Consider the following 14,644-nt stretch of genomic DNA (forward strand, 5'->3'; position numbering starts at 1 on the left):
AGCCAACCTGTTTGATTCCTTGACACCGTTTATAATATAAATTATTCTTTACAAATTCATTATTTTGCATAGACCCGACAAATTGTAACACGATATTAACACGTCACGAAAATTCAGTGTTTATATTTGTATTTTGAGTAAACGATACGAAAAGGTACAGAGCGTGCGGTCTGAACCCGAGATATCTGAGATATTGTGTTGTTTTTGTGTTTACCTTTTGGGTACACGACATGACACGAGACGAGATACACGAAATAAATATTATAATTAAATATTAATGTTTATTATAGATATTAATATCTAAATTAAATAAATATAAATATGTATACTTATAATAAATACTTTACAAATAATGCATAGATTTATAATGTTGAAAATATAAATAATTTAAATGTATATATTTCATATAATTTTATACTGCCTCCGACCTTTCCAAATGTTTACAATTAGGTTGGACACAAAATTTAAGAAAAATGATAAAGCGGTGGAGAGAAGTTAAAAAAATGAGTAATGTAGTAAGACCGATTAATATTATATGTATAAAGTGGGTTAGTGGACAGAAAGAAACAGTGGATGTAGTTATTTTAAAAATTATAAATTTTTTACTATTTTTAGAAAATTTTAAAATGTAAACAATTGGCATTTGAAAGGAATATCTCAAAAAAATGTATAAACAAATGGGTGGGATATGAGTATATATTTAACCTAAAAATTTTATTTACATTTATTTATTCATATTAATATGAATATTTAATTTTACACTAAAAACGACACAAAAAGGTACACAAACGCGAAATTAAGCTAATTCTAACGGCTGTCTACTAAGTGGACGGCACTAAAAGGTACGACGCCACGAATTGTCATGCCTAGTTTTGCGGCCAATCAACGCTTTTTCTTTCTCAGCTCCCAAACTCTCTCTCTCTCTCTCTCGCTCTCTCTCTCTCAGAATACAATACCCCATATCTTGTTAAACCGTCTACCTACTTTCCCATAACTGAAACTTCAAACTTTTTAATCAGAAAAATGTATCAAGATTTTCTGGAAACACGTGCTTTACTTGGAGTTGGACCTAAAAATCGTTATCTTTCTGGTATTACCTTTATTTAAGCTGTGCGTGTTTATAACCCTTTCTTATTTTTATTCTTAAATTGCAAAAACAACAATTTTTAAATGATTGTTAGGATATTAAAACATGTTGCTACTACATTGGTGTATAATTTTTTTACCTTTTTGTGGGGTTTTGCTTTAATTTACTTGCAGATTATATGTACTTAGCTACTTAAAGATGGCCTACACTTGGTTGCTGATTAGCCTATATGTATAGACTATATTTTGTAGTAGTCATGTGCTCAGTCTCTATTTTAAGACTTGAATTTATGAATGAGAAAATAACCTTAATTCAAGTTTTATGCTACTAAGCTGCAATGAATTGATGAGCTTGTTGTTTAAGGGTATGTTTGGATTGTTCCATGTACACTGTTTCCGAAGAGAGTTTTATAATGGGAAAGGATGTAATTGGATTGTCTGTGTTTACTTCGGGTTATAGTTGGGATGTTGGGAGAAGTAAACTGTAATCTATCTGGACCCTTAAAATGTGCAATTGGGAGTAACAAGAAAATGGGTTTTTTCAGTTTTATATTTTATTCGTTTGCATTATTTTCATTATCCGGACAAGCTAAGTGAATTAGTAGCTCATTCATTAAATTCTGTTATAGAAGTCCCCTCTTAAGTCTTATTTAACAGATGTTAGCCTTCATTAGTTTGTTAAAGTGAATTACTATAAGTTCCTGAGGTAGTAGTTGATTTGCTCTGTTTTTTATATTGCAGTTGGTTTTCCCCTCTATGATCTTCCTTTTTGATAATAATTTCGACTATAAATTCGAAAAATGGCTGGTATTGGTCAATTACCCCAAAGCCAAAAACATTCTATCAAATACAAGCACAATCAAACTGCCGGGGCATTCATTGAGATTGCGGAATCTAATAGCGAGGATTATGCCTCCAGCTCTTCTTCTATCAATCAGCACAATGGTAACAGAAACGAATCCAAGTCAGCTGAAATAGTTAGAACATCTGATCTCGTCGCGGCAATTGGTCATTTATGGGATCGTGCCATTCTTCCTCCAGTGTTAAAATCCAAACCGGATTCATATCATGACAGAATAAACCTTAAGAAAGCAAATACGTTGTGCTTTGCAAATGAGGAAGGCCATGTTGGTGCATCAACTTCTGCAGAGGGTCAAGATCTCTCAGTCAATGTAATACCTGCCAGTCATTCCTCACCCGCATCGAAGGAAAGTGTAGAATGCGTAAAGGTGACCCAGAAAGTCTCATTCTTTGAACCTGGTAGCCGTAGTAGTATATATGTAAATTCTCTTATTTGGAGACTCGTGAATAGTGGTTCCAGCCGTCCTACTGAGTCTTTCAAGGATTCGGGGAATGCGAGAGTGGGGAAGTTACATAACGCAAAAGATGCACCTCAGTTGTTGAGTGAAATTACAAGCTCTGGACTGAAGCATATTGTCAACTATAATGTTTCGGACGAACTAATGAATCAAGATTGTTGTAACACTGGACAAAGAAACTCAACTTGCTCTATTTTTAGTGATGATGTCAGTCTAATCAGCAAGGACATGAGTTTCATAAATGCTGATTGCCTCCCAGAAATGGCCGAAACAAAAAATTCATTGTCAGGTCCAAGTTCGAAATCTATTACGGATAATCAAGCATCTGTTACCTCTCTTTTGTCGGATCACCTTCTTCAGGCTGTTGAAGATACAAATGAAATTGTTAGTTTAACCTCGATGTCGCCACTTCATGTGGATCCCGATGCAAATCCTTTAGCTACCGATACAGGTGCTCACGATGAATGCCAGCAAAATCCCCCAGAGACTCATCTGCTCGAAGGCGAGAGTTTTCAGAAACAAGTTTTCCTCATCAAGTGCAAGTCCAACTTAAATATCTGCTCAACAAAACATGATAAACCAGGTTTTGCACGGCAGGAGCATGCTTTTGCTGGAGCATTTGCTGGTATTTTTGTCAGCCTTTGTCTACATCCTGTGGATACAATTAAGACTGTCACTCAGTCATGTCGGAGTGATCCAAAGAGTATTCTAGATATAAGCCGATCCATTATTGCTGACAGAGGTATGATGTTTAACTTAGTTGTGACTTCTATCAGAGTAGCTGTAATTTTCCGTTTTTATTCTTCTTTTTGGAAATTGTTCTGGACTGGTCAGGTGTGATGGGACTCTATCGTGGAATTGCTAGCAATATTGCTGCTTCAGCGCCGATTTCGGCTGTCTATACTTTTACTTATGAATCAGTTAAAGGGGCCTTGCTTCCTTATATTTCTAAGGTGATTTTTTCTCTGTGCTTTATTTGTTCTTTCCTGTTAAATTGAATGGGAAAAGCACATTTCCTTTACTCAATTCCTAAGTCGGAACTGTGTGTCTGATGCAAATTTTTTACCATGAGGATGTGCTATTGTCTGGATTAATTTAAGTATTCTTGCAGGAGTGTCATTCTTTGGCACATTGCATAGCAGGAGGTTCTGCGAGTATTGCAACTTCTTTTATCTTCACTCCTAGTGAATGTATAAAGCAGCAGATGCAACTCAGTTCTCACTATAAAAGCAGCTGGTAAACCTTTAGGATCCTTTCTTTTCCATCTTGTCAACCTCATAATTCAGATTCTCTGCTCTTAATGTGTTAGGTCCCGAAATTTTATAGAATGAGGGTTGAAAACAATACCCACATTATTTAAAAAAATCTTTCGATCTTTTGTGGATAATATTAGGGTTCTTGACGTGGGTTTGTGTTCTTGAACATGAATTGTGTTTTACGAATATAAACTAAATAAACACAAGATTTTCAAGAAATATTTATATATAAATCTTGAAAGGATCGCTACACTCCGTTAATTAAATTCACCGGGTACAATTCTAAGAACAATAGGGTTCTTAGCTTCTACTAAAAAGAAGATACAAAATCATTCAGTTTACATGATTAAGCCTTAAAAATGTCTAAAAGAAATTAACAAGAGAGAGTAAATTTGTAGTTGTTGTGTATACAACAACGAAAACAAAACTCCAAACGAATAAACAAGAACAAAGAAAATAAACGACATTTACAAAAGACGAAGTTTTACATGTTTCGGAAATTTCTACTCCACAAGTCGCAGTAATTTTTTATTTGATCTCTCAAATTTATGTCGTGTTAGGAGTTTCCAATACCTAAAGTCTCATATTTAGCAAGACGAAGTTTACCAAAATTTCCAACTATGAAATTTAACATCAAATTCTTGTAAGGGGAAGTATGGAATGATGCACCAGAATCCGTAACCCATAATTCAATTGAACATTCAACACAATAAATCAAAGTATCGTCATTCACCACCTTTTCAAACTACACTAGTTGTATTCTCTTTATTATTTCCTTTAAGAACTGCAGGAGCCGGACACCGTGAAGTGACCATTCTTCTGATAATTCCAAAAAACAAACTCCTTTTGATCTTTGGATTGTCCTCTCTTCACTAACTTCGATATTCACTAACTTCGATCTGCCACACCCTTTTTTTTGCCCCTTTCGGATTTTTTTTGCCTCAACTCTCATTACTCTACAAGGAACTTGACGACTCTCTTGAGTTTCTCATATGAATTTCTTCTCGAAGAATCGAATCTCAAACTCCACTAAAAGTTATTTTACTTCTCTAAAATGAATTACATATAGTAGTTACAAATCCTGACCAATTGTCATAATGAGGATATTAACAACAAGGTTTGTTCCTCATCGTCAAATTTATATTCACTGATACCAATCTTGATAGGATAAAATTAAAATCGTTCACATGATCAGCAACATAATCACCTTCTAAAGCATCAAAAACTAGAAGTGACAAAGATGTGTGAAAATGCTTTTTTCTTTCAATGAAATTGTTATACAACAAGCTCCTGTATTTATAGGTACCGCAGAGCTAATTAGAGATACAAATCAGCCAGCAGATCCCACTAAATCTGCCTGGAAATCAGACTACAAAATCCCCTATAATCAGCCTATCATATCCCATAATATCACAGCCTATCAAGCCTAATACAGCTGGTACAAGTCAAAGATTTACAACTAATCAATAAAAGTTATATACTTACTAATCACCTAGTAAATAACACCTATAATTCACGAGAATGATGATTATATTGACACCTATAATTCACTAGCAGCATCAATTTGCCACTAAGAAACTTGTGCCGTTGATGCGTCAAAGTTTTTGTGAATATGCATCTCTAATATAATGGCAATCAACTTCGATGTGTTTCGTTTGTTCATGATATACTGGGTTGGAAGTGATCTGAATGGCACTTTTATTATCAGCATGGAGTGGAGTAGAATTAATTTGAGAAGCTCCAAGCTTAGAAAGAAGTCCACGTAACCATACAATTTCTGAACAAGCTGCAGACATTGCTCTATATTCAGCCCCAGTGGAAGATTTTGAGACATGATCTTGCTTTTTACACTTCCAAGAGATTAAGGCATCTCCGAGGAAAGTACACCATCTGGTTGTAGATCTTCTAGTATCCAAACATCCAGCCCAATCAACATCACTATATGCTTGCAAATGAAGATCATAATTTTTTGGAAAAAATAGACCACGTGTAGGTGACCCAATTAAATAGCGAATGATACGCTTCACTGCAACAAGATGAAGATGTCGAGGTGATTGCATAAATCTGCTAACTATATGGACTGCATTTGAGATATCAGGCCTGGTAATAGTCAGATAGATGAGGCTACCAACCAAATGTCTATATAAATAAGGATTAGACAAAAGCTCCCCTTCATCTTTTCAATATTTAACATTCACTTCCATTGGTGTATCAACAGCAATAGCCTCCTTTAAACCAACCAACTCAATAAGATCTTTGACATATTTATGTTGATTTAAGTATACACCTCGATCTCGAGAATGAACTTCTAGACCCAAAAAAATTTAAGATCCCCAAGATCATTCATTTGAAACGTACGATGCAATATATTTTTGAGTTTTGATATGAGGACAGTGTCACTACCCGTGATAATTATATCATCTACATAGACTAGAAAAAAGACCATACCTGCTGGTGTCTTATGAAAGAAGAGAGATGAATCATATTGGCTTTGTGTAAAAGAGAAGTTGATGTGAGTACTGCGAAACTTATCAAACCATTCTCTCGGGGACTGTCCCAACCCATACAAAGTGCGCCTTAACCTGCAAACTTTATTTGGAGCTATCCATGTCATACCATGTGGAAGTTTCATGTAAATTTCCTCTTTAAGATCCCCATTTAAGAAAGCATTTTTGACATCCATCTGATGTAAAGGCCAAGATTTAGAGGAAGCAACAACAAGCATTGTTCTTACGGTGGTCATTTTAGCCACTGTGCAAATGTCTCTTCATAGTTGATACCATATTCTTGTTTATTTCCAAGTGCAACCAATCGAGCTTTGTATCGATCTAGTGAGCCATCAGACTTCAGTTTCACACTATAAACCCACTTACTACCGATTGGCTTGACATTTGGAGGCAGAGAAACAATGTCCCAAGTATGATTTTCTACAAGGGCTTGAAGTTCTGTCTCCATTGCTTGTTGCCAACACTCATGTTCCATTGCCTGTATATAACAAGCGAGAATAGAGATGGTAGATAAAGTACTGGACATGGCTACTGGATTTGTAAAACCATACATGTCGGGAGATTTTGAATTTCTAGAGCTTCTCCGAACAGGAGGTGGATCACTGGAAGTAACAGGATCAGGTGCGTCCGAAAGAGTCGTAAAGAGTCGTAGGAGCCATAGTGGGAGACGTGCGTCTATTATAAACATGACATGGTTTAAATCTCCGTGTTGAGGTTGATGACTTGGGAAAATGAGGCAATATAGCTATTGATGGGAGTTGATAAGTCATTTGTGTGCTAAAAAATGGCTAATTTTCAAAGAAAATTACATTTCTAGGCACACGAATTCAACGGGTATTAGGATCATAGCAAAGAAAATCTTTTTGGGTGCCACCGTATCCTAAGAAAGCACACTTGACAGATTGTGCAGTAAGTTTATTCCTTTCATGTGGCTGAAGATGAACAAAACAAACACATCCAAAAATATGAAGATTAGAATAATCTGGTTCATCTTTATATAAACGAAGTTAGGAAGATTGATTCTTTAAGGTGGGAGACGGTAATCTGTTTATCAAATAAACAACAGTGGACAGAGCTTCACACCAAAATTGAGATGGAACACTAGACTCAATGAGGAGAGTCGAACGACATCAAGAAGATGACGATTCTTTTTCTCAGCCACACCATTTTGTTGTGGAGTTGATGGACAAGATCAGTGTGATATGATTCCATGATTTTGAAGGAATGACTGGAATTCATTTGATGTATATTCACCACCCGAATCAGATTGCAAAATTCTAATTTTTGCAAAAAATAGTGTTTTAAAGCATGAAAAGTTTTAAATGCATTAAAGACCTCGCTTTTATATCGAAGAAAATATACCCAAGTATAACGAGAGAAATCTTCAATGAAAGTTACAAAATATTTGTAATGTTCATGAGATATTATTGGTGAAATACCCCATACATCAATATGCACAAGTTCGAAAACTTTGGTGGTGTGAGATTTATGTAATGGAAAGGGAAGTGTTTTGCTTTTACCAAGTTTGCAAGATGCACAATGAATATTATCTTTATTCGAAGAATTGAAAGATTTATTCCCAAGCAAACCAGATTTAAGTAAGATACTAAGAACATGAGAATTTGGATGTCCTAACTGTTTGTGCCACACTTGATTATTACAATCAGTGGCATTACAAGAGAGACATATTTTGACACTAGAGAAGGTGATGAGAGTAAAGGAAAGAGACGTCCCACTTTAGGCCCCTTCGCGATCATCTTCCCTGACACTTGATCCTGCACAAAACATACAGAATTTGAAAACTGAACCGTACAATTGTTATCAACTAACTGGCCAACAGATATAAGATTAGTAGACAACTTTGGGGACACAAAAGCTGTATTCAGAGAGGATGAAATATCACCAACAGTTATAGGTAAAGAGTTACCATCAGCGGTTTTAATATGAAGATCCCCTTTATACTTTTGAACATTATTTGAGGGTACTGTTGTGCTAGTCATGTGCTTTGAAGCAGCAAGATCAAAATACCAAGGCTTATGAGCAGAATTTTTGTTACCTGAAATTCCTAAAGTTGAAAATGCATTAACTATCATCTGCTGGATCATTTCAGGAGCAGAGGACTGACCAAAGTTAGAAGCATTTGAGTTTGTGAAAATGCGTATTTCTTTCAATGAAAATGTTATACAACAAGCTCCTGTATTTATAGGTATAGCAGAGCTAATTAGAGTTACAAATCAGCCAGCAGATCCCACTAAATCTGCCTGGAAATCAGCCTACAAAATCCCCTATAATCAACCTATCATATCCCATAATATTAGCCTATATCAAGCCTAATACAGCTGGTGCAAGTCAAAGATTTACAACTAATAAATAACAGTAATATACATACTAATCACCTAGTAAATAGCACCTATAATTCACGAGAATGATGATTATATTGACAAGAAGTCCCTGAAAATTTTAAAAACATGTTAAATGTGCAAATGTTTAGTCTTATATACAAGTAAACAAGTTTGGTACTTAAATCAAGCAATGTCTCGGTTATAATTCTAGAAGTTGCACTTTCGTTTTAAGCATCCTATATGTCATCAGCTATTATCAGAAACAGGTTCTCTTTTTCAATGTCTTTGGTCAAAATATATCCTTATGACCATGCATATTAGTTACTCAATATCGATGATATAAGCATATGTTTTTATTAAAAACAATTACCCCATATTGTTTTATTATTAAGAAATAATAGAATTACCACAACTCTATTGTGCAAAATCACAAAAGTCAGCACTTGTCCATTTGCACCTTTTTGTCCCAAAATGACTTTTGCATTCGACCCTTTGCTTTGCTTGCAATAAATATTGATCTTTGGTACAGTGTTGCAAAGAGATGGTTCTCCATCTCATTGCCTACATCAATTATTCTCAATGAAGAATGCCTCGAGAACTGACAAATTTTTAAGACGAAAACTTGTCTAAGTAATTTATATATAGTTAATATTTTGTATCAAGTTGTTTGTACCCACTGCGAATAGAATTATATATACACACTAAAATAAGAAGACATACATTGGAGATTCATGTGAAGAGACATTATGCTTTAATAGTGCAACATAATATGTCCGTCCTCCACTTAGCACGAATTTGTCCCCTACTATCCACGTAGAAACTTCATGTTCAAATGTTAGCGCAAAGGGTAGAGTAATGGGGGATTTCTACCGGAGGATAAAAGGGTGAGAGTAAGATTGGATTACCTATAGAACTATGAAGGGACCCATGGAACTATCAAACCTATCCTCGACACTTGGAGTTTGGACATGAAGGGTCCTTTCTATAGTTCCTTCTTGAGTAATCCCATCCTACTCTCACCCTTGTATCCTACAGTAGAAATCCCTCCAATTACTCCACCCCTTGCGTTAACATTTGAACAAACAAGAAGTTTGTATTACCATGGATAGTAGGGAACAAATTTGTGTTGAATGGAGTGGAGGACAGACATATTATGTTGCACTATCAAAGCATAATGCTTCTACACTTGAGTACCTCAAATGTATGCTCTCTTAGTTTGTATATGTAATTCTATTCGCAGTGGGTAAATACAACTTGATACAAAATATCAACTATATACACATTACTTTGATAAGTTTTCGTACTAAAACGTTTTCAGTTCCCGAGACATTCTTCAATGCCTCAGAGTTGGGATTTATTGGCACCGGGATGGAGAACTGCCTATTTGCAATATTATACCAAAGATTAATGTTTATTGCAAACAAAGAGTCAAATGCCAAAGCCATTTTGGGGTAAATAGGTGCAAATGTTCAAGTGCTGACTTTTGTGATTTTACACAATGAAGTTGTGGTAATTTATTTATTTCTTAATAATAAAACAATATGCGGTAATTGTTCTCAATAAAAAAACATATGTTTATATTATTGATATTGAGTAACTAATAGAGGGCCTCTTTCTGATAATAGTTGATGGTATATGGAAGTGCTGCTGGAATTGTAACTGAGACATTGCTTGATGTTAGAACAAAACTTGTGTACTTGTATAGAAGATTAAAATTTGAGCATTTAACATGTTTCTGAAATTGCCAGGGACTTCCTGTTGCTGATCATGTGAACAACAAAGCAAAACCCAAAACGAATAAAGTAGGATAAGAAAATAAATGACAATCACATGAGATAAATATTTACGTGGTTCGGAAATTCCTACTCCACAAGCCGTGCTAATTTTGTATTGATCTCTTACAATTATTTTGTGTTAGGATTATATATATATATATATATATATATATATATAAATGAAGAAATTGGACCCGTCTCAACATATGGCTTAATAGGAAAATACCGCACTCATGGCCTGAGCCTGTGTCCTGAGCACCAAAAGAGGTCTTGAGTGATCTGCTCAAGGGTCTTGAGCCACTGAACAGTCAAGACTTCTTAAGCTTAACAGTAGTGGCCCCTAAAGATATTACAATTGTTATTCTGGGTACCACAAATCTCTCTGATCAAAAAGTTTGCATATATTTCTGTTTTCATCTTCTTCTCTGGTGATCTCTCTTCACTCTGTTGTGTATTTCTTTTCACTTATGTCTTCTTTCTGTTGTCTATATATATTTTTGTTTTCATTCTTGGGCTGTACTTAATCGAATATTCAATCGTCATCTCAGACTCTTGTACTCTGCATACCTTTCAAAATTATTTCCACTTAAACCAAATCTTCGTTGTTTATTTGATATCTTGTATTACCACTTAGATGATTCTGCTTATGTTGACACTTAGTGCACTGATATGGTTCACACGTGACCAACAAAGATTGAAAAAGATTGAGATCTTCACTTACAGATACTCTGGCACATAACCAATTTCACCTTTATTTCTCTAACTGTGGTTATACTGACCCTCTTACTAGTGCTGCCACGAAGAATATTTTCAACCTTTCATTCTTCAAGCCATAACTTTTGTGATAATTTTTCCCCTTGTATTGTTGACTTAGTGCAGTGGTCCGATTCACAACTGCCTAACAAAGGTTGAGATCTTCAATTTTGAATGCTCTGACACTTTAACTACTTATATAAGTTCTTCCTTTAACAATGATTACTATAAATCATTGTAAATACACCTGAATCTTCTTGAAACTCAGACAACATCTTCATTGCTTCCAAACCTTGAATACTTCAATCTTCACTCTTCACTGACGCATGAACATCTTAAAGAACTCCTTCCAGTGATCTATGTCTTCAAGACTATAACTAGCTTCTTTACTCTTTACCATGTCTTCATGTCTTCTTGATTCCTCTATTGACGCAGTATTATTTACCGGTCATATTCTAGTATGGAGTTATCATCCATGTGTTACACTTACATATAGATCTATACATGATGCCTATAATGCCTTTAATCTATGCATAGTCTTTCATTAGATTTTATCTTGCTATCCCAGTATTTCCATGTAATACCAGTAACTCGGATTCATATCTGGCTCAGATTCACCTCACTTTTAAATGTAGTCTATGTAAGTACTTTTACACTATGTTTGTGCATAAAAACTTTCCAGAGTTAATTTGGTTTACTTTAGCAACTTTGCAAGTATTGGCTTGTTTAGCATTGTACTATCAGAAGAAATGTGTGCTTCTGCTTCTATGGAATTTAGTTGTGCAAGGTGCGAAATGATAAGGATAGAACTTCTGATATGAGATCAGGCTGGTGGAAGATACATTGAATTTAATATCTTACTGAAATAATGTTTGTTTGTTATTTGAGACAAATGTATCTATTTAAAGTGAAGATACTGAACTTTCAAGAGTTGTATAATAGTGAACTAGGAAATTATGTTGCTTATATACCTCATCTATTAAGTTATTTTGTCATGTGTGCATGGATGCACCAATCTATAATTCAGTATGGTTGTCCAGTTTGTTTATCTATATATATAAATGTATATGGCTACAGGAATGCATTACTTGGAATTGTTGGAAAGGGCGGTTTCTCTTCATTATATGCTGGGTGGCGAGCTGTTTTATGCAGGAATGTTCCACACTCAATCATCAAGGTTAGATGATGATTTTACCTAGCGAGTTTATTCATTGGATTAGTAATTTCTTTTTGGTAAAATTTTGACCTGTCCTCCATTGATCAAAGTTAACATCTTAGTGAAAGTAACCCGTCTTGATATATTAACAGTTCTACACATATGAAAGGCTGAAGCAATTTATGCCATCCTCACTTCAATCAAATGGACAAAGAGAAATGTTACGAACGGTTTGTGTTTTTATTATCTCATAAATCCATTTTCACTTATCTATACCTTTGTATTCATAATATAGGTAAGGTTGTAGGCTGTGGCTGTTCATAAACAGAGGTTTGTGTTCCCAAAGTTTGGTCATGCTTATCATCATCATCCATCGACTGTAAACAAGTCTTAGAATCAAATATGCACAATCTACATTGTAAAAAGGGCTTAGAACCGCATTTTTCTTCCTCTATCATGTATACAAACTATTTTGGAGTAGATCTATATAAACTGGTTTCCTCGCAGCTCATCTGTGGAGGATTAGCTGGATCTACTGCTGCTCTTTTTACGACTCCTTTTGATGTGGTGAAGACAAGGCTGCAGATACAGGTTTCTATTTGTTTAATATTATTGTTTTCTCTTTTCCGACATGCCATGGAGTTGTTTGTTGGCTAAATTCATCTCTGTTACTAATGATATGTTACAGATACTACATTACTGTGTTGTCTCATTGTTTAAATCAATTTAAAGTATTTCATGATTGTACTTGCTATGCTCATTCTCTATCATTTCCGTTGTGATTGGTTTACAGATTCCTGGCTCAAGAAATAAATTTGATGGTGTTCTGAATACCCTGGCGAAGATAGCAAAGCATGAAGGTTTAAAGGGTCTCTATAGGTTGGAATTTTCAAACCTGCTTTACTTTTAATTTTCCGACCAAGTAATCTGCGTTGATTTCCACTATTAATTATTACTTTTTGAGTGGCCTTTGGTTGTGTTGTTGGTTCTGCCAATTGGTGGAACTGATGGCACAGGTTTTGCTATCTGATCCTATACTTCTCTGGAAATGAATTAAACTTTATGGAGTGATTTGGGTACATTATGTCAAGTTGTTTGATGCTTTTAAGCATCGGTAATTATGATCTAACTATTCTTTATCTTGTTTGATATTAGGGGGTTGACTCCAAGGTTAATCATGTATATGACTCAAGGAGCACTGTTCTTTGCATCATATGAATCTTTCAAAAAATTATTTTCTCTGGAGGCAGCAGAAGGTAGTGCCCAACATCTAACATTACCAAGAAATTAAAATGAATTAACCTCTCTGGCTGAAAGCTGCAGATCTGGCAATCAATACAAATCCCCGAAGTGGTGAAATACTCTAGCTGTGGTCACCATGTGGAACTGATACAGGAAGCTTGTAAAATTGTAGTTCTAGTTACTTACGCTTCCCTTGATATAATAGAAACTAGGTATTTTTTTGGTCAAATAGAAAATGTTGTGTCATCAGGGTTGTTAGTAGTACACATGTAGCAAATAGAAAATGTTGTGTCATCAGTGTTGTTAGTAGAACAAGTCCAGATCATTTTTTTGTAAGTAGGGTGGTTACAGATAGGGGTGGAAATGAAAAGCCTTGTACAGACTTCTTCAGTATACCGGAGTTAACTTCAGAAAGAAGTTGCATCATTAATTCATTATATCGGATATCTTTCTAAGAAATATCAAAAATACTCTGGGAGTTTCTGCTTACTGGTTGAGCCTATTTGTAACGAGACATGTCTAATTTGATGTTGGAAAAGGATATGCCAAATTCTAATAGATGTTCTAATTTTATTTTATTTTTAGTTTTTTAGATTGTGTCTCTGCGTGGAGAAATGGTTGGGCCTATTTTTACAGCTGAATTTTGCTGGAAAATATAGGTGTATGGTATTGTTTCTATGTTTGTTCTTTTTAGAATTGTGTTTTGAAAAATAATTGTTTTCTTGGGGGTTTCTGGAAAAAGCAGGCTGGACGAAAAGTCGGAGATCTTTGTGGTTGTCCTCTATGAGTATTCAATGTAAGTGATCTGGGAAGTATTGTTCATTTCTTTTGTTTTCTTTGTTATTGATTGGTGTGGAAAAGCAAAATGAAATTGAGGAGATAACTAATCAATAGCTAGTAAGTTGGTAGTAGAGGAAGATTGGGTAATTGAAAATGATTCTATAGTTGAGGAAAACTAGAAATCTTTGGATTATTTATAAATAAGCAAGCAATAATAGAAAGTTTATAAGAAATATATTCCCGGGGATACGGTGGGTTTAACTTTGGAAACGAAAGGGATGGTAAATGGGTTTATGAAAAGATGCCCCGGAACTTTGGAGGTGGGATTCATGATTGTTGAGAAATGGCGAACTGGGAAGTGATAATTCCCGGTGGTGGGGCCGCACCTTCAACGCCGTGCCTGGATCCTTCGCTGCTGTGGGGTGTAG

At 35.1% G+C, this 14,644-nt stretch overlaps 1 protein-coding gene across 2 annotated transcripts; it reads left to right on the top strand.

Annotated features, from left to right (window-relative positions):
* Positions 1 to 823: 823 nt before the first annotated feature.
* Positions 824 to 14,014, top strand: LOC141666841 (uncharacterized). 2 transcript variants are annotated; one of them, XM_074473056.1, is made up of 9 exons: positions 824 to 1,110; positions 1,828 to 3,147; positions 3,240 to 3,358; positions 3,517 to 3,641; positions 12,116 to 12,215; positions 12,347 to 12,424; positions 12,702 to 12,785; positions 12,988 to 13,073; positions 13,350 to 14,014. In XM_074473056.1, exons 2-9 carry the CDS (start codon positions 1,887 to 1,889, stop codon positions 13,483 to 13,485), a joined length of 1,989 nt encoding a protein of 662 aa, XP_074329157.1. In that variant the 5' UTR covers positions 824 to 1,110; positions 1,828 to 1,886; the 3' UTR covers positions 13,486 to 14,014. The 2 variants fall into 2 exon arrangements, with proteins under 2 accessions (XP_074329157.1, XP_074329156.1); XM_074473055.1 differs by having other exon boundaries at positions 825 to 1,090.
* The last annotated feature ends 630 nt before the right edge of the window (positions 14,015 to 14,644 follow it).

This window comes from Apium graveolens, chromosome 6, assembly GCF_009905375.1.
Source record: "Apium graveolens cultivar Ventura chromosome 6, ASM990537v1, whole genome shotgun sequence".
In the NCBI taxonomy this organism is placed as follows: Eukaryota; Viridiplantae; Streptophyta; class Magnoliopsida; order Apiales; family Apiaceae; genus Apium; species Apium graveolens.

Excerpts from the sequence above, each read along its gene's own strand:
- LOC141666841 (XM_074473056.1), top strand. The coding sequence starts at position 1,887 with ATGGCTGGTATTGGTCAATTACCCCAAAGCCAAAAACATTCTATCAAA. Across the intron at positions 3,642-12,115 it reads TCTCACTATAAAAGCAGCTG|GAATGCATTACTTGGAATTG; the intron begins GTAAACCTTTAG and ends ATATGGCTACAG. Across the intron at positions 12,216-12,346 it reads TTCCACACTCAATCATCAAG|TTCTACACATATGAAAGGCT; the intron begins GTTAGATGATGA and ends ATATATTAACAG.